Below are 19,626 nucleotides of genomic sequence, written 5' to 3'. Positions count from 1 at the left end.
CCTTAGCTTTCCAAGAAGGAGAGGAGATGAGGTAGTACTTCTTCACTACTTCAAGTAAATCATGATCAAGCCCTGCAGGCAAGGGAAACCAAGACCAGCTCAGCCACTGATTTCACACAGGGGGGAGGAGGGAGGACTACATCAGCATGTATTCTTAATGCCTCTATCGGAGAGCAAAAGAGCAAGCGCAGGAGAAAGAGGGTGAGAGAGTATAGTAGCAACAGCAATATCAAGGTCAAAAGCAATGGGGGACCCCTGTAGTCTTGACAACCTTCTGCGTTTTCCCAGACTGCACTGGGGCTGAGCCATATGAACACGCTGGTCCAACGGTAGGCGTCAATGCAAAATCAAATCACGTCAAAAATCTATTCAAAATTCAAAGTTCTTCTTACATCGCTGAAGTGCAAACTCCTTCACGTAGAAATGACAGAAATGTCAATCCACATGACATCAACACGCCTATATGAAAATATTGTATCGACGGGTTGGAACACTGGAAAATACAAAACCTCAGTGCATTTACAAAAACAAAACCTCTGTAATTGTGGCCTCGGTTGACAAAGCCTGTCAGCGCTGTGGCCACAAAAAAGACACCTAGCATATGTCAAATGTCAAATTCACAAAAGAATGGTCTTCTTGATACATTTGAAAGACACTTAAACAATATATACTTAAATAAGAATGTACGTACATAACAGTGCTCTACTTGTTTGACGACCTCAACCCGAACACACTACGAGCTACAACCATATATAACATAAATGGGAATAAATAACACGATTGGTACTAGATGTACAGGTGTCCTGTCCTCTCCACACGCCTTGCATGGATATACAGGTGGATAACTCCGTCCCAATCACCACCACGTAAACAGAGGCTTCCAGTTGAAGTTCTTTATTGTAGTCATTGATTGGCCATAGGAGTAAAACTACAAAGAAAATACAGTGTAAATAAATATGTCCACATACACGTTCGTATGTATGCTAATACGTGACAAATAATATGTAGTAATACACCAAACATAAATTGTATCTATATTAAATCCAAAGTGTTAAGATATTGCTAAACATAATGTGACACGTGAAAACACCACTTCCCGTGTCCGTTAATAAACACCTTAAACATGCTTCGATCTACAAAATATAACTCAATATAAATAATAGATGACCCAAAAGATTGATAACACATACCAACGATTCTCTCTCGGACGTGAACGCCTGGATGATAATGGATATGAACATGTGCTTCCTCTCTCTCATATCTAAGATGGAGGACTGCCTCATAGTAACTGATGATGTAACTTCTGGTCACATGACCTGAATCTCCACTACACAAACTCACCAGTAGGAGGTGCCAACACAGGAAACATACAACTGATTAACAAGGCAACACACTCCCCGTCTGGTATCCCTAGATACCATAACATTTCCACAAACCACCTCTAAAGGAGGAAATCGATCAAGCCTGTTCCTCGGGAGAGAACAGCAGAACCACTTCAGCCACAGGCCTGAGATACAGCTTCGGTCCATCTTGTCTGTAGATCTTCACCTCGACTTTACGGACTCTTCCGTCCTTGCTGGGGAACACCTGAGATATGACTCCCATAGGCCAATCGTTTCTTTTAGACTGGCTATCCCTCATGAGAACCACCGAACCTGGAGTGATGTTCGGTTTGTCAGACGTCCATTTCCTTCTTGCTTGCAGGGTAGACAAGTACTGTTTGCGCCATCTGTCCCAAAAGGTATCGGCCAGGCTTTGCACTTGTCGCCACTGTCGCTTATGTAGGTTCTTGTTGTCACCTGGAGGGATGAGATGAGGACCGGTTTTCTGCGTCAGCAGTGTGGCAGGACTGAGGATGAATGGATCTTCTGCATCTGTGGAAACAGGTACTACAGGTCTGTTGTTGACAATTGCCATCACCTCAGCCATAAAGGTGGTGAGCACCTCATGAGTGAGCCGGGAGGTCTGGGACTGGAGAAGCATGGAGTCGAGAATTCTTGTCGAGAAAGTTGGTACCCCGGTCTGAGCGGATGTGCTTGACCGGCCCACGGATTGCCAGGAACCTTCTCAGCGCATTTATAAAGCTGGAGCTGTCCATTGACTCTATAACCTCAAGATGGATAGCTCTGACGCTCAAACAGGTAAATAGGACGGCCCATCTTTTACTTTCGGCATGGCCACCCCTAGTACGACGTGCTGAGACAGTCCAAGGTCCAAAGACATCAACACCGACATGAGTGAAAGGTGGGTCCATGCTGAGTCTATCCAGAGGTAAATCGGCCATTTTCTGGACCTCACATGTACCTCGTAGCTTACGGCAGGTGATGCACTTGAAGATGAAGCTGCTTACACACCTTTTGGCCCCCACAATCCAGTAGCCAGCTGAACGGACTGCGCCCTCAGTAAAATGGCGTCCTTGATGTTGTGACTCTGTATGATAATGTCGCACAAGAAGGGATGCAACATGATGACGTCCAGGAATGATTAAGGGCCTTTTCTCCTCGTATCCCAAATGTGACTCCTGTATCCGTCCTCCAACCCTCAAGAGACCATCCTCATCAATGAATGGATCCAACATCCTGAGAGGGCTGCTCTTGGGCATATTTCTTTGATCCTTGATGCAATCGATCTCTTCAGCATAAGTTTCCTGCTGCACCGATAGAATGATGACATTTCTACTCTGCCTGAGTTCCTTCACTGAGTATGGTGTTCCACTGTGATGCCATTCTTTGGAGGTACGGCCAGGATCTTCTGAAGCCTTCTTGAAGTGGTAGGCAGTGCGTCTGAGGAAACAGATGCCACGACTAAGAGCCCTCCAAGTCGAAAAGCGTTGGAAACGCTGGGATCCAAGTCGGCTGTCATCGGTGGTGGAGGCAAGCACTGTTACTTGGGTGCGCAGGTCTTTATCCTGTCCTGGGTCTACTAGCTCAAACACATCTGTCTTGAAAGGTGTTTCCTCTGGTTGAGACAGAAACTGAGGTCCGGTAAACCAGCTTGTGTACTTCAGACGAGCTGCATGTACAGACCTTGTGGCGTGGTCCGCAGGATTGTGCTCAGTAGACACATAACGCCATTGCTGTGGCTTTGTGCTCCTTCTGATCCTTTGGATCCTGTTGTGGACATAAACATGGAATCTCCTTTTCTCATTGTAAATGTAGCCCAGGACTACTTTGCTGTCAGTATAAAAGGTGAGTGCATCAAACTCAATGTCGATCTCGGAAATAATGAGTTCTGCCATGCCCACAGCCAGCACTGCTGCACACAACTCTAACCGAGGTATAGTTTGTTCTGGCCGTGGAGCCAATCTTGCCTTGCCTAAAATGAACCCTGTGCGGCAGTTACCTTCTGAATCTGTGACTTTTAGGTAGGCAACAGCACCTATTGCCTTGTTCGAAGCATCCCCAAAGACACAGAGTTCTCTGTGCTGCGCAAGGGCTGGAGACACTTTTGTATATGGCCTTGGAATGTTCAGGAGCTGCAGCTCTTTGAGGGACTCTCTCCACTTTTCCCAACTTTCCTGTCCATCCGGAGACAATGGAGCATCCCAGTCACTAGTCTCAGATGAGAGGTCTCTAAGCAAAGCCTTGCCTTGTATGGTGACTGGAGCCACAAATCCTAAGGGGTCATAAAGGCTGTTGACTGTTGCTAAAACTCCTCTGCGAGTGAAGGGCTTCTTTTCTTCTGCCACTTGGAACAGGAAAGTGTCGGTCTTCAAGTCCCAGCAGAGTCCAAGGCTGCGCTGTATAGGTAAGGGGTCGACGCCAATTTCCAGATCCTTCAGATCGTTGGCATGATCTTCGATGGGGAATGCCTCCATGACTTCTCGGCTGTTCGAGGCTATTTTATGTAGCCTGAGGTTGGAGCAAGCCAGCATGTTCTGCGTTCTCTTGAGCAAATCAATGGCAGCTTCCTTTGTGGGGAGAGACTTCAGTCCGTCGTCAACATAAAAGTCTCGATCGACGTACTGCCTGGCGTCTTTGCCAAACTCTTTCTCTCCTTCTTCTGCGGCTCGCCGGAGACAGTGAGTGGCAACGGCTGGCGATGGACTATTGCCGAAGACATGCACTTTCATGCGATATTCCACGATGTCTTTTTCAAGGTCGTTGTCCCTGTGCCAGAGAAATCGTAGGTAATTCCTGTCTTCTGGTCTGACAACGAAGCAGTGGAACATCTGTTGTATGTCCGCTGTGATGGCAATGGAGTCCTTTCGGAAACGAATCAGTACCCCAAGGAGACTGTTATTGAGGTCTGGGCCAGTCACAAGTACCTGATTCAGTGAGACACCTTTGTGTTGAGCACTTGAATCGAAGACGACCCGGATCTGGCCTGGTTTCTTAGGATGGTAAACTCCGAAGCAAGGTAAGTACCAACATTCTTCTTCCGTTTTAAGTGGAGGAGCTACCTCTGCATGGCCATTCTTGAATATCTTTTCCATGAAAGAGATAAAATGTTCCTTCATCTCAGGCTTCTTGTTAAAGGAGCGGTGTAGTGAAGACAAGCGATCAGCTGCTTGTGACCTGTTGTTGGGAAGGCGTCTCCGCGGCTCTCTGAAAGGCAAGGGAGCTACCCAGCTATTGTCCTCATCTTTATAGACTCCCTGTTCCATTGTCTTCTGAAAGAGCATATCTTCAACAGAAAGGCCTATTTTGTCATCATCTTTTGTCTGTCCAAAGACATGACGTCCCAGATGCTCTCCGTAGTCATCACATGTGGGAGCCTCCACATGGACAGGTGCAGGGAGACTTGTGGCCTTGTTGTCATATAACTTCTCCTTCACAACATAGTGGTTAGGACATGGTCCAAAGACAGAATGGCGTCCATTTTCCAGAGTGTTGGTAAAATAGGTGCTCACAGTGGCTGGCTTGTGGACACTTCCAAGACAAACATTACCAACGATAACCCATCCCAAGTCCAGCCTCTGGGCATAGGGTGAATCATGTGGCCCATTTATCTGTTTCCTTACTTTGTGAACCCTTATTATGTCTCTGCCAAGTAGGAGCATAATAGGAGCCTGAGGGTCTAGCTTTGGGATGTGATGCACCAGAGGTTTCAGGTGTGCGTGATGCTGTGCCGCTTCCGGAGTGGGTATTTCGCAGCGATTGTTTGGAATTTTGTTACACTCAATCAGTGTAGGTAGAGAGAGAGTAACTTGTCCATCTATGGATTCCACCTGGAAACCATGTGCTCTTCTGCCTGATGTCTCAACTACACCAGCACATGTCTTAAGTGAGTAAGGAGAGTTGTGGGATTTGACGTTGAAGAGGTCACAGAACTCAGACCTTACTAACGAACGATTGCTCTGATCGTCTAGTATTGCGTAGCACCGCATTGCCTTTTCCTGCTGGCCATTTGGATAGACTTTCACGAGACAAATCTTAGCACATGATTTTTCGGTGAGATCTCCCCCACAGACCTGAGTACAGGTCGCCGAAACAGTAGCCTCATCAGCATTGAATCCTCCCTCCCCGCCATGCTCACATGGAGGGGTGTGGGCCATCGAGAGCCATGGTGCAGGTCCAGGGTGCAGGGCTGAGTTGTGACTCTCACTCCCGCATTCATCACACTTGATGCAGCTGTTGCAATTTTTGGCCAAATGTGCTGATGATGCACAGCATTTGTAGCAGATGCCATGTTGCTTTAAAAAAGCCTTCCTTTCCTCAATGGATTTTTCCCTAAAGCCACGACACTTTTGCAATGGGTGTGGTTTGTTATGTATGGGGCATTGCTTGGCAACATCCATGTTGTTCTGCTGTGTTGTGTTAGCCCATGTTGAGGTGCTAGGTGACACATCAGTCTTGTGGACAGAGATTGGACTGTCGTACTTAGGTGCTGATTTCCTCATCGGCGTAGGTTCAGTACTGCTTGCAGTGAGTGAGAAGCTAGGGTCGTTTCTCATTTTGGCTTGCTGGCACACAAATTCCACAAAGTAGTCAAATGGAGGGAAAGGAACATTGAAATTTTCCTTAAACCTAGAACCGTGAGAGAGCCATCTCTCCTGCAGATTGTATGGCAGCTTCTGTACGATGGGGTTGATACCACGAGCGGTGTCTAAGTAAGTAAGTCCGAGCAGATCTCCATCTGATTTAGCCGCTTCAAGCTCCATTAACAAGTCACCGAGCTCTCTCAACTTCTTATGGTCCTTATTCGTGATCTTCGGGAAGTCTTCCAGTCTTTGGAACAACGAATTCTCTATGACCTCTGGCGACCCGTAGCACTCGTTGAGCCTATCCCAAGCCATTTTGAGCCCATTCTGTGGGTGGTGGACATTCACAGCTCTTATCCTCTTCACTTGAGTCGCTGATTCTGCACCTAGCCACTTCACTAACAGATCCATTTCTTCGCTGTCTGTTAGGTTTAAACCTTGTATGGCATTGAGGAATGATGCTCTCCAAGCTCTGTAATTCTCTGGTTGATCACTGAATTGGAGAAGCCCTGAAGACACAAGTTCCCGTCTTGCAAAAAACCTGACAAAGTCTGACATGCTCTGGCTGTCAGACGGATGAGCCTGATGAGCATTTGCATACGGAGAAGCTTGTGAACAGTCTCTGTTATTATTTGCTTGTGTCGGACTCATGTGATCCATGCCCCGTCCTGAATACAACAATTTTGGGGGCTTTCTATCAGAAGGTTGTGGAGTGTAAGTAGCAGCCTGCCCTCTCTGGCGTCCAACTGATGCTTGCACTCCAGGATGACTGTTGTGGATTGGTTTATTATCCTGCCAATTGCACTGCACACTAGCGTCTGGGACCCGCTGGATAACCGTAGCTTGTTGACTAATACTGTCAGAAGGTTTTACCAATGCAGGTACTGGCTGATGAGCAGTGTTTATCTGCTCTTCAACGTATGCTTTTGTGCGCTCTGCTGGGTCATCCGTTGCCATATCAATGTTAGAGCTCAGGGCTTCGCTTTGCTCATCCATTGCTGCCTCTAATGCTTCAGCCTTAGCTTCTGCTGCAGCAGCTTTTTTCTCTAGTTGAAGAGTGTCGAGGGATACCTCCAAACGTGTTTTCTCCACCTTTAAGCGTGCTTGTTCCATTTTGATGTGGCTTTCTTGCTCTGCAAATGATGCCTCTACTTTAGCAGCTTGGGCTTCAGCACGAGCTAAGGCTGCAGCGGCATTGGTGGAAGAGCTGTTGGAGCTCTTCGATAAAGATGAACGTGAGGTACGAGACCGTGTCCGTGATGACTGAGATTTTGATGATTTCTTCTCCGACATTTTGATAAAAAAGGTTTTCACTTACTCTCGTCGTGAAACCTTGTCTTTTGCATCACAGTTCAGTCCGTTAGAGAGCGTTGTTTTACTGTCCTGTCCTCTCCACACGCCTTGCATGGATATACAGGTGGATAACTCCGTCCCAATCACCACCACGTAAACAGAGGCTTCCAGTTGAAGTTCTTTATTGTAGTCATTGATTGGCCATAGGAGTAAAACTACAAAGAAAATACAGTGTAAATAAATATGTCCACATACACGTTCGTATGTATGCTAATACGTGACAAATAATATGTAGTAATACACCAAACATAAATTGTATCTATATTAAATCCAAAGTGTTAAGATATTGCTAAACATAATGTGACACGTGAAAACACCACTTCCCGTGTCCGTTAATAAACACCTTAAACATGCTTCGATCTACAAAATATAACTCAATATAAATAATAGATGACCCAAAAGATTGATAACACATACCAACGATTCTCTCTCGGACGTGAACGCCTGGATGATAATGGATATGAACATGTGCTTCCTCTCTCTCATATCTAAGATGGAGGACTGCCTCATAGTAACTGATGATGTAACTTCTGGTCACATGACCTGAATCTCCACTACACAAACTCACCAGTAGGAGGTGCCAACACAGGAAACATACAACTGATTAACAAGGCAACACAACAGGCATAATAACAGAAAAGCATAATAACAGTAACCACTTACTGTAAAATAAAGTAACAATTTCTATCCAAATCCCAAGGGAGCTAAGGGTATGTCTAAGTATGCTGTGTAATGTGTTATCTCCTTAAAGACACCAACACAAAAATTAACATCACAGAAGTTTGAATGATCAGATCTGAAGATGTTGCAAGAAAAGTACAGCAGTTTGCTAAGAAAACACAACCTGGTGAAACCTTTTAGCATCTTAGTGCGCACATGCACACGCACGAACGCACACACACACACACCGCTGTCTTTTGCTCTGCTAGACTGGAAATACCGCCTGTAAGGTCATGACACAACAGGTCCATACAGAAGACAAATGGCCCCATCAAACAGTTCAACTTGGCTGGCACACACGGCAGAGTCATCTATCATCACTATTAACTTGACAAACACAGACACCAAAAGCTTCACACACACACACACACACACACACACACACACACATACAGTGGCATGGCCACATACATTGTATACTATTGAAAGTTGAGCTCATAAAAAAACACACACAGAAACACAAACACTCATGATGTATGCTACAATGTTTGGTGCACGTACATTCATTAATCTTTCATGATCACTTTTTGAAAAGTGTTGAATAATTCATAAAGTGTCATAGCAGTGCCATTGCTCTGATGCGGGCGTGCCGTGGTGATACTATCTTAATGAAGCTCTCTGCTGTCAGTTGAGTTAAGACAGCTGCGGGAAGAAATGTGAGCACACCTCAAGGGCAGGAATACTGATCGCCAGCTCCAATGTATGATCGTTCACAAACCCCATGATCACATTTTTGGAGAAGGGCATAGCAGCTGGCAATACATATGCAACAGATAAATTGTTCAATATGTTATTCGATGCATAGGATGCGCAGATATCTACATGCAGGACCACACACACACACTAGTAAGGTGGATTACCATACTGTAGAGTTACAAGTACAAGTCTGATGGCCTCCTAATGAGGGGGTAATGCTTTGGTGTGGTGTCTGGAATCTAACTAGCAACCCTCTTCAGTGTGACAGTTCTAAAACATTAGCTCCCCACAGCCTCCTCTTCTGGACTCTTGACTACTGAGTGATGGATGAGGGGGCAAAGTTAGTCCGAGAAGGAATTCTGAAAGTACCAACCATCATTTACGAAGAAAAGATTTAGGATGCATTGTTCCCTCCAGGAAATGTTTTAGTCAAGGTGGTCATTGCCCAGGGCTACAGGAGGCGAAAAATTTGGGGGTATTTTGCTCAAAGATGCCAAAGAAATAGACTAAAGAAATAGTCAACTGTTCATTTAAATACAAAAATACAACAGACACTGACCTTACAGTTGAGCAATTTTGTTTGCTATGTGCAGGTACAAATTTTGTGCAAACATGTTGACAGTACAAAATACAATTAAAGAAAAATTCTACTGTTTTGTGCAATAATATGCAGACACGCTAAATACAAATAATGGACCATACACTTAAAATAGAATAGAATATAACTTTATTGTCATTGTAATGGTGAAGTAAGCGATTTATTTATGTTAATAAGTGTTAAATTGCTCTTTATTCATACAGTGATCACTTAGATAGTGTGCGTGTTTCCGATCTCGAAGTCACCCGCTCTGCATGTAATCAGCAAATAAACTTTTCGGGGATCCCGAAACTGATATCCAATCACAAGAGAGAACGCTAAAAACCAGCACCCGTCTCACTGCCGGTGCACGCGCAGAGCGACAGATGGGTGAATGTTTAAGTGCCTACAATAGCGGAGCAGGTAAAAATCCTTCCCAATGTCTGTTTTGATTGTTTTTATCATGTTTTATCACACTGACTTATCTGAGATGATGCTAGATAACTCACTGTTTGAAAACCACAGTGCATTAATGTGGTGACGTGGGGACGAAGGAGGGGACTGCTAACTGCAGTCAGTGACAGGAAGTTAGCTAAACTGACCATTCCGCTTACTGAACCTTTAACATGTGTATGAACGTGAAAGTGCAAATTCCACTTTTTGAAGTTCCTTTTTGGATGGAGGGCTGTTGTGCAATTATTGTGGACAATAGGCCTACTGTGATGCGATAGCCTATAATTCATTAATGGTTATTATTCGCCTACTTGCTTGATTTCTTTTTAAAGACAGAGGTTATAGGTCATTTTGGAACATATATTTCCAAATTCAAAACATAGTGTAGAAATAAAGCAGCATTGAAAATTCCGAAAATAAATCTTGTTGGCCTAAACTAGCATGCTGTTTTACAAATAACTCAATAGTTGAAATAATACAATATGTTTTCCCCTTCATCAGACTTTTCTCTGCGCTGTCTGAGCTGATAGACAGGTTGTGTTGCCACAGTGATGTGGAGTCCTAAATGTTCTAGCTTTGCCCAGCACTTATTTCTGTTCAGCTAAATATCCCCATAGAACTGTGCTGCGTTTCTTTTCGCCACCAGTTTAATATCGGCTGCTTCTGTTCGTTTACCCTCCCGCGTACATGCCGTAGTCACGCGCAGCGCGACATGGTCACGCGCAGGCGCAGCACAGCAGAGCTGCAGACACAGAGCAGCTGATAGTCTGAGCAGAGAGAATAAACGCTTGGAGACACATGCGCACATTTATTTACCGCAAATCGCGGCCTTTTGCGCAGTTATGACCATGCACAGGCACACGTCACGCTTGCTAGTACATTAATTGTACAGCACTAAAAATTAAAAAATTAAAATTTAATATTTTTTTTTATTTATTTTTTTTCGTCTGTCAGTAGTCAAGCCATAAAGCGCTTGGGGAAACACTGGGATGTTTGAATGTGTGTTTGTGTGGATGTACCTTGGTGCTGTGCTCAGCCATGGTGTGGTAGTTGAGGCCGGCCTTGGATCTGAACTGTTTGTGGCACTCCTGGCACTTCAGGGCTTCCTGGAGCTGCAGGAGGGGTTGAAAGTCAAAACAGAGGATCAAATGACATTTCTATGAAAGAAAACCAACAAGCAACCCAAGTTTAATGGCCATACTCCTTATTGGATATATCAATATAGCAACAAATTGTCTATAACCTATAACAGAGTTTGTTATAAGTGCACAGTTTTGGTCCACGTAGAGGACTAATCGAACAAATTTTGGGAACCACGAAGGCCAATTTAAGACAATGTTCCTTTTTCGTGGATTTCTCTTCTCGCCTCAATATTGATTTGGAGACAGAGGTGTTTTGATGGTGTGAGTGACCCAGTGGTAATGTGGCGATTCTGTCATTGCTTAACGGCAAACTGTCACTTTAATACAGTCACACAGGCCAAGGGAGCCATTAAAAAAATGGCTGTAGGAACACGTCTCTCTGAGGGCCTAGAGGCTACTGCAACCCTCCGGCTAGCTTATCCTCAGGGTTAAGTCTTAATACAATGTAGTTGGATTAGCTTCTTTTGTGTGTCACCCTTACCCTATACCTACAATTGAGTGCAATGCAAACAAACCACAGTGTAGTGTACAGTCAGTGTCCTTCCCCTGGTCCATTTGAACTGATACTAGCTTTCATGTCAGAGCAGATGAGTAAAGGATATTACATGAGGAAACTGGTTAAGATTACTGCCCGATGGTATTTCTACAGCGCTCCAATCAATGTCATTACTGTAAAAGCTCCATAGGCTCTGCAAGATGGGGATCCTAAGAGAATGGTATATAAAAATGTTCAGTCAAAGTTGTAATATAATGTATAAATTACAGCCTTGGTTTGAGAGGGAGCATTATTTCATACTCACACACAGAAAACAAAAGTCAAATCTATTCAGTTTTATACATCATGTGTATTGCAAAATGACGTGTAAAACAAGATCCTGACTTAAACAAGACCACCACATACTCAAAATGAACACAGGGTCAGAAGTGAATGCGGTGAAAGTATGCTTGTACTGAGGCATTTGCCATGGAATGGTAATGTCTGGTAGTAACTAGTCTAACAGGAAAACAATTTGTATCAGCCTCGAAGCAAGTTGTGACCAGCACACACCCACCCTGCTCCCAGTCTGATGGACAGACGCATATCACCCACTGACCTTCAGGCAAATCTCCATGTGTTTCTTGAGGCCGTGGATGGTTTTCCTGGTGACGATGGAGCAGGTGGGACACACCACTTCGCCTCGCTCTGAGATCGCTCGCTGCCATTGGGTGTCGGGGACAACACCTTAGAAACAGGTGGAAAACAGGATGACTCACTACATCAGAAAAGTCTGATCTTGTGTGGTGTCCTTATGGGTTTAATATTTCATTAAGTGGATTCCCGTTTCCTTGTCTTGCTTTTATGCTTGTGTTAGCGAGTGATTATGTGCGGGGAGTGAGACACTGATTACAGATACTCTCTTATCGAATACATGACACTTAACAGAAGCGCAAGTTATATAAGGCATTTAAATTGCCAAACAATAATTGTTTCCAATTCTCAAAACCAAATCAATTTCAAGACATCCCTTTGGCAAATTATAAAGGTTTTTTTTTCATCATTGTTTAATTGATTGAATTGGAATATAATTCATCAAAGATAAAATCACAGCTCTCTTGAGGTTTATAACGCCAATGTATCTTATTTAGGCAGTTGGAATTATCATATCATTCATATATCATTATCATTTTCACTGGCATTACTGGTAACGTTTCTGATTTTTTATTTATTTTTTAACAGGCAAATTAACTATAATGTACATATATATATAAAAGGGAACACAGTGTTCACCAGAGCTGGTTGTGGCCGGGTCTTTTTTTGAGGACTGACTTGGAGTTGCTCTTCTCTGGGCGTCCTCACTGAACCCACTCCCCTCTGGTCTCTTCGCGCGTCCCGCCTTCAGCTTTTCCTCCACCTTAGTCATACCTACAACACACGCGCACATGCAAGCAGACACAGACACGCACGCACACAGACACACAGACACACACACACACACACACATACCATATCAGTTTCAGGTAGACCAACAGAGAGCAAGAGATTTGATGAATTGTATGATAAGTGATAAGCACTTTACAGTCCATGTACAGTATACTACATGCACTGGACATTTTCAGCTTATTAAGGAGACAGAAAGAGAAAGAGACTGGATGAGCTGTGTGTAATGTGATGTGTGTGCTTGTGTGCATATCTACTGTGTGCATAACTACGGTTGCCACATTAGAACTGTTAAACGACAGTGCAATTGACCAGCACCAAGGAGCATTCATCAGCATAGTCAATTAGTGGTACATATGTTCTCCATTGGTTTCCATTATTTAGTGACTCATCGTAGGGAATCTGTGGCCTGCAGTACTGTCAGAAATCAATGATGAATCTTGCCAACACACAGTAACCATCTTTTCTTCCAGACTTCAACCATTCACCCATCAATATTACACCCCACACAGGAGATTTACCCCACACGGTTGTTTGACTGTTATAGGGCAAGTGAAAAAAACAAGGTTTACTCTGGGCAATGGGGTAAAGTGAGAGACAAATGTCTGTGTATCTACCTTTCAATCCAAATGTCCCAGATATAGAAGGCTGCTCTCCGGTGAATTTCTTGGGCGTTTTCTGCTTCCGTCCTGGCTCAAGAGAAAAAAAACCCCCACAGAATGGAATGGTCAAACACATTTTTTGTCTCAAGCCTGTATGGAGAGCACTTGGAGTAGGGCTGTGAACGATTCTATTCTATTCGATTCCGATTCCTGGGGTCACGATTCGATCCAAAATCGATTTTCAATTCAAAACTATTCCCGATTCGAAATTGATTTCTGGATTCAGTTCAAAAGAGGATTTTAGGATCTACTCCAGTCCACTGTGCGCTAAGAGCTGTTATGTGTAATGTGAAGCTTGTAATGCATGAACATTTTAGGCAGGTCAACATTACCGGCGGCAGCAAAAGAAAAATCAATTCAAATCAATTTTGGCAAATTATGAATCGATTTAAAATGGCAGAAGATATGAATTCACCACCCCTAACGTTGAACTTGAGACAATGCCGTAAACCTTACTGTGCCTCATTCGCTCCGGGTCTTCGTCGGGGAGAGACGGTGGGGGGCTGCCCCCCTCGCTTTCGCTGCCCTCCGCGTCCGAAGACGTGCTTTGGGACTGCGAGCGCTGCTGAGAGGCCTGAGCGTGGAACAAGTGAGGCTGCTGGGAGGACAGGTGAATGTGCTGCTGCTGTGGAGGCTGGCTGAGGCTGTGAGGTGGTCTCCTCTCGCCCCCCTTCTGGTGGGACAGCTCTCCGTTGTGAGAGGGCGTTGAAGCCTCGTGGGTCTTTTTCACTTTGAAGAACACCGGAGAGGGGGGGCTGTTCTCCATGGGCCTGAATGATACAGACCCGGGGAGAAGAAAAAGAAGATGTTGTCGGTCAGTCAGCATTTTAGGAAATGCCTAACATTAAAGGTGCACTATGTAACTTTTGGTGTGTCAGAGAAGTGAACATTTTTTTAAGGTTTATACTCATAGCTGAATAAAAAAAACTTTCCTCACCAGGCAAATTGGATCCCTAAAACACTGTTTGAAGTTAGAAAGCTATACCTGAAAAGGGACTGTTTCACTATTGTTGTTGACAGCAGCAGGGCCCCACAGATTGGCTTACAAACATATTCTAGTCTCCCGTTTGGTTCCAGGTTTCTAAAAATATATTCTGTTTTTATTTACAACAATCAAGTTATTCAATACCAAGAATTACATGTCGAGAAAATCATGTTTTATAAACTAACTGCAGGCTCCGCAAATGTAGACAAATCCCCCTCCTCTGAAACTGCATAGTGCACCTTTAAGTAGGTCAGTGTGGGTGGGAATTTTGAGCTTAAAAAAAAAACCCTCACCTTTTCTTGGCGATGGGCTTGACGATGGTCTTTTGAAGCTTAGGCTGCTGTTCGTCCTTGGGCTCCATACTAACTCTGTCTGGGTGGTTCCACAGCTTGTGCTTCTGCAGGCGCACCTTTGTGGCAAACACGGCCTCGCAGTAGGGACAGCCATGACTCAGCTTCTCTGTCACAGTGGCCTGACACAAACAAAGACATGGAGGAGAGGGGATTTAGATAAGGCTTAGCCCCCCTACGCAAAATAAAATGGCAGTGGGGGGGAGCTGTTAATGGAAGCCTCCAGTTGACTAATCACAGATTTTTTTAAACAACCCCAAAAGCTCATGTACGGTCAGTAAACCCCTAAAGCTACAGTGCGTAACTTTTCCACAAAAAAAATAAATGTTGGTTATAATAAAGCCCTCGCCAAATGAGTTGACACAAAGTTGACAAAGCCATGAGTTCCTCAAAACTTGCCCTTTATTTCTCAGTATGGCAGCGTTTACAAACTGGTGTTGCCCCCCGGAACTGGGGCAGGAGAAGTGATAGAGAAATCAACAGTTGTTGATTCTACTGCTACATCAAAAGGAACAAAATCCCTGTACGATCACCGAAGGCTTACCTCATGTAGATGCGTCGACAGTGTTGTTGAAATATCTCAGAATTCCTCATGTAGGGAGGCAACAGAAGTTACGCACTATAGCTATAATATTTGGGAAATTATAAATTCTCTGGAAGGTTGAACCCTGATTCAAACTAACTCTACTGGTGATTTTCCACAGACGGCTATGGTCCTTCCTTTGATGATTTTCTCTAATATCATTACAGTGATCAAACTTCTTTTCCAAGTCTATTCTGAAGCATTAGATAGAAATAGTCGAAAAGCAAAGCAGGAAAGAGCAGAGGTTAGTGACTCACCCCCTGGCAGCGTTGATAGTGGTACTTGACGCCATAGATGCTGGGAAACTCTAACCAGCAGCCCGAACACGGACACTTAACCCTGGAGCGACGCTTAAACTCTTCCTTCCATTGTACTATCAAATGGGCCTGCCCGGGGGTGAGGGAGAGAGACTTCAATGCAAGCAAGGATCACCGCTAGACTGTGCTGTATATTGCATGCATGTGCATGGGGGGGCTGCCTACTCTGTGCAGAAGAAAAGTAAATAAATATGACGGCCACTTGAAACACCCCCACTCAGTTCAAAGAGGGGGATACTACTCACAGGGATGCTTCTCAGTTCCTGCACTTCTGCTTTAGGACGGCCTTTCCTCTTCCCTTCTGTTGGCTCGTCACACACTGTACCTGGTCAAATGAGACAGCAAAATGTTACTACATGGGGGGAAACTTTAGTAACTGTAAAATACTTATAACAGACCTCAAACATCCCTAAATCCTGTTCACAGTAAATATGAAACGCTATGAAAAACGCTGAAAAAATCGTGAAAAAAAAAGCACAGCAATGAGTATAGTGAGAAGGATTAAGATGTTAGGTGTGAGTGTGACTGTCAGAAAAAACATATGGAGAGAGAGTACATGTGCCAACAAGTGTGTGAGTGTGAGTGTGTGTGTGTGTGAGAGAGAGAGAGAGAGAGAGAGAGAGAGAGAGAGAAGAGAGAGAGAGAGAGAGAGGACACGCTGGGTAAAGGCCTTCTGTTGAGCCAAGCAAATCAGCTATAAATCGGTAGCGCCTGTGTTAACCTCTGACACAGCACACAGCAGACCACCAGACAACCTAAGCCCTCTCTCTCTCTCCCTGCTCTCCATTAATCCCTCCCTCCATATCTCACTTTCGCTTTCCTCTTTTTCTCAACCCATGTTTAGTTTTCTCACTTGCCCTTCTTTTTTTCCTGCTGCTATATCATCGAGGCCTCTGCACTACCTGCCCCATACATCCTCCATACAGTGTTTCTGTAGGGGATATAAGGAGAGCGGAGGGCAAGTGTGTTTGAGTGTGTGTGTGTGTGTGTGTGTGTGGGGGGGGGGGGGGTGTAAATGAGAATGTGGGAGGAAGAGAGGAGGGTAGAGGATGCTGAAGGAGAGAGAATTGCAGAGGCGGTGGACTTCTTTCCCCCGACCAAGCAGAATACTGAGTGATGGCGCTGCATGTAGTATAGGAGCTGAGGCTGTACTCTACTGCTCTACAGGACCATATATCTTTTACATGTGCTCTCAGCCAGACCAGATAGCGGCAGCAGAAACGGGCAAGATGAAGACAGCAGTGCAGCAAGAGCCTTATTCCGTTATATCAGATCTAGAAGTAGAGATGATAGTCCTTTGATGCTAAGTGGAAAGCAGTGGTGGTCTCTCTCTCTCTCTCTCTCTCTCTCTCTCTCTTAAATCTGTTTACCTTCCATTGCATCTGCCACCTGCTTTCCTCTCCTGCAAACAACATTATGCACACATGCCTGGCTGGTGCAGCCCAAATGTACGCAGCTGGATCCATAACTGGATCAGCGCTATCTCTGAGCGTACCAAAACTATGCAAATGGTTGGAGGATTTTTTTTCTTCTTCAAATAAATCAATGGCTTGTTTTGATCAAAGCTCAAGCAAAAACCCCTCTCCCTGCCACTGATGTTAATGTGTATAGTAAGCAAACTTCAGGCGTATACTCCCATGACCTCCCCTCCTCATTTGCCTCTGTGTTTTCCTGCACAGTATCAACATTGCCTTTTTTGCCTCCTTCCTCTTCTTTTTTTGTTTCACTCAAGCAGCGGCCACACACACTGGCTGATGGATTATATAGTATGTACTATTTTACTTTACACTCACTCAAATAAGGTGGAAGGAAAATGAGTCAAGCCTGAATAAGATTGAAAGAGACGTAGCACAGCGCCGTCGACTTGTGTTTTGGGAATAAGTTTATGACACTAGGTGTAAACACACGCATTAAAGCGCAAACTGACACACACAGACACAGACACACACACACACACACACACACACACACACACACACAAACACACACACACACACACACACACACACACACACACACACACACACACACAAACAAACACACACACACAAACAAATAGGGGTGGGAATCTCTTGGCACCTCACGATTCGATTCGATTCCGATTCAGAGGTCAACGATTCGATTCAAAATCGATTTTCAATGCATCTCAATGCAAAACATTTTTAATGTACATACCCATGTGTGAATTTCAAAAATATATTTATATGCACATCTGAGTTTGCTACTCAGAGTTTGCTAATCACTTCCTACTTTTGTGATAATCATTAAAGACAATCAACAGATGAATTGCCTTCTCTAACATTGTATTAAGAGAAAAGCTTTTCTTGTCACAAATATGACTTTCTATGAACAGTGCAATAATCAATGCAGCTTTCAACACAATATGGAAGTATGTAAAAACTAAACCGATTCAGTTTTATTTTATTTCTAATCTCGTAAATCATGTTTCTATAGGATTTCTATTCTATTATCTATTTTCTATGTGATTTCAACACATTGTACAAAAAGTATGGCTTGGAATTCAGCTCTCATACAAAAACGTAACAGAGATAAAGCCGGTGCAGGTCATGGGTTTGCTGCTCTCAGCCCTTTTGAAGCCACTTTGGAAACAACTCGCACATGTGTGGTGTGCATGCGCAATGGCGCAGGAAGTATTAGTATTTACAAAAAAAAAAAAAAATAAAAAAAATAAAAAAAAAAATGTAATAAAAAAAATAAAAAAAAATCGATTATTAACTTTTCTGAATCGATTCAGAATCGTTCGAGAGAGAATCGATTTTAATCGGAAAATCGATTTTTTTTCCCACCCCTACAAACAAACATGTACACAAAACCCTTACCAATGTGTGAGAGTGTGATGTGTGTGTATATTTCTGGCGCATGAGTGTATTAACATTCTTCAGGCGACAGAGCATTTCTCTGTTAGCTGTCTGGGTAGCAGCTGGAGATGAGGTGATGCAGTCGGCGGAGCAGCTCTTGTGCTGAGGAGGAAATTGAGCATGCATTCTAATTCCTGTCTTCGAAAATAAAGCTCTCGTAAAGGAAAGGCGTAATTAATGTATTCTGCTCTTGGGAAAGATTAGTTCTTGTTGCTATGGGAATAAGATCCACTTGTCTTAGTTACCACTATCAAAGGCAGAACAATTAGGCCCCCATACAGAAGGTACAATGCGCAAGTGGGCAAGTTCACACACACACAAGCCCGAGGCAGAGCAGGAGCGGGTGCAAAAACGTTGTCCTGTAAAAAAAAATCAAAAGCAGACTTGTCTTTTGTCGCAGATGAAATACTCAAAACACACAATATAAATGTTTATTTTTGTGAATCTTTTACTTTTTGTTTTGCTTGCTTGAGCCGACGGGTGCAGCACACTCTGGCGCAGCAGCAGACGTTCCAGCCAATCACAACCATTGTCTTGGTTTGAAACAAAGCGGGCCCATTGTGTCAAATCTAAACCCCCGCTTCTCAGGCACAGGCCATGGGGATAAAACAGCTGTTCAACTAATGTCAGAGTATGACTCGCTCCCAGCTGTCTGCAACTGTTGCTCCACACACTGCTTAATCTATAGTAAAAAGAAGACAAGAGAGAAGAAGAAGAAGAAGAAGAAGAAGAAGAAGAAGAAGAGTCTGGACCCAAGAGTGCTGGCAGCTGCCTAATGATCTCAAATAACCTCGGAGTTCTCCTAGCTACGCTTGCAATGGCTCCCCCTGAGTGCAAGCGTGCACACATTACCCACAAGCGCACACACACACAAGCGCACACACTCACACAGACACAGGCGCACGTAGTACAGAACACTCATTTGTTTTCCTTGACAAACACTCACACTGGAGCCTTTGTCTGTGTCTGCACAGTAGGGTACTTTGGCCATACTGTGGTTCAGAAAGACAACAACACACAAACACAGACAAATACAAACAGCACTTACCACCACTGATACAATTCCAT

At 44.1% G+C, this 19,626-nt stretch overlaps 1 protein-coding gene across 2 annotated transcripts in view; it reads right to left on the bottom strand.

The window, feature by feature from the left end:
* Positions 1-19,626, bottom strand: part of znf512b (zinc finger protein 512B) — a 37,574-nt gene that overhangs the window by 8,573 nt on the left and 9,375 nt on the right. Inside the window, exons 3-10 of one of the 2 annotated variants that reach the window (XM_080031501.1) lie at positions 15,925-16,004; positions 15,620-15,748; positions 14,723-14,901; positions 13,901-14,214; positions 13,400-13,471; positions 12,633-12,767; positions 11,959-12,086; positions 10,742-10,834 (exon numbers count right to left, since the gene is read on the bottom strand). In XM_080031501.1, coding sequence (XP_079887627.1) covers positions 10,742-10,834; positions 11,959-12,086; positions 12,633-12,767; positions 13,400-13,471; positions 13,901-14,214; positions 14,723-14,901; positions 15,620-15,748; positions 15,925-16,004 — 1,130 coding nt within the window. The remainder of the gene's footprint in view (positions 1-10,741; positions 10,835-11,958; positions 12,087-12,632; positions 12,768-13,399; positions 13,472-13,900; positions 14,215-14,722; positions 14,902-15,619; positions 15,749-15,924; positions 16,005-19,626) is intronic. The other variant, XM_080031502.1, reaches the window with a different exon arrangement.

This window comes from Ammodytes marinus, assembly GCF_949987685.1.
Source record: "Ammodytes marinus genome assembly, chromosome: 7".
Taxonomy (NCBI): Eukaryota; Metazoa; Chordata; class Actinopteri; order Uranoscopiformes; family Ammodytidae; genus Ammodytes; species Ammodytes marinus.
The sequence above is the reverse complement of the archived record's forward strand: the minus strand, read 5'-3'. Positions and strand labels throughout refer to the sequence as shown.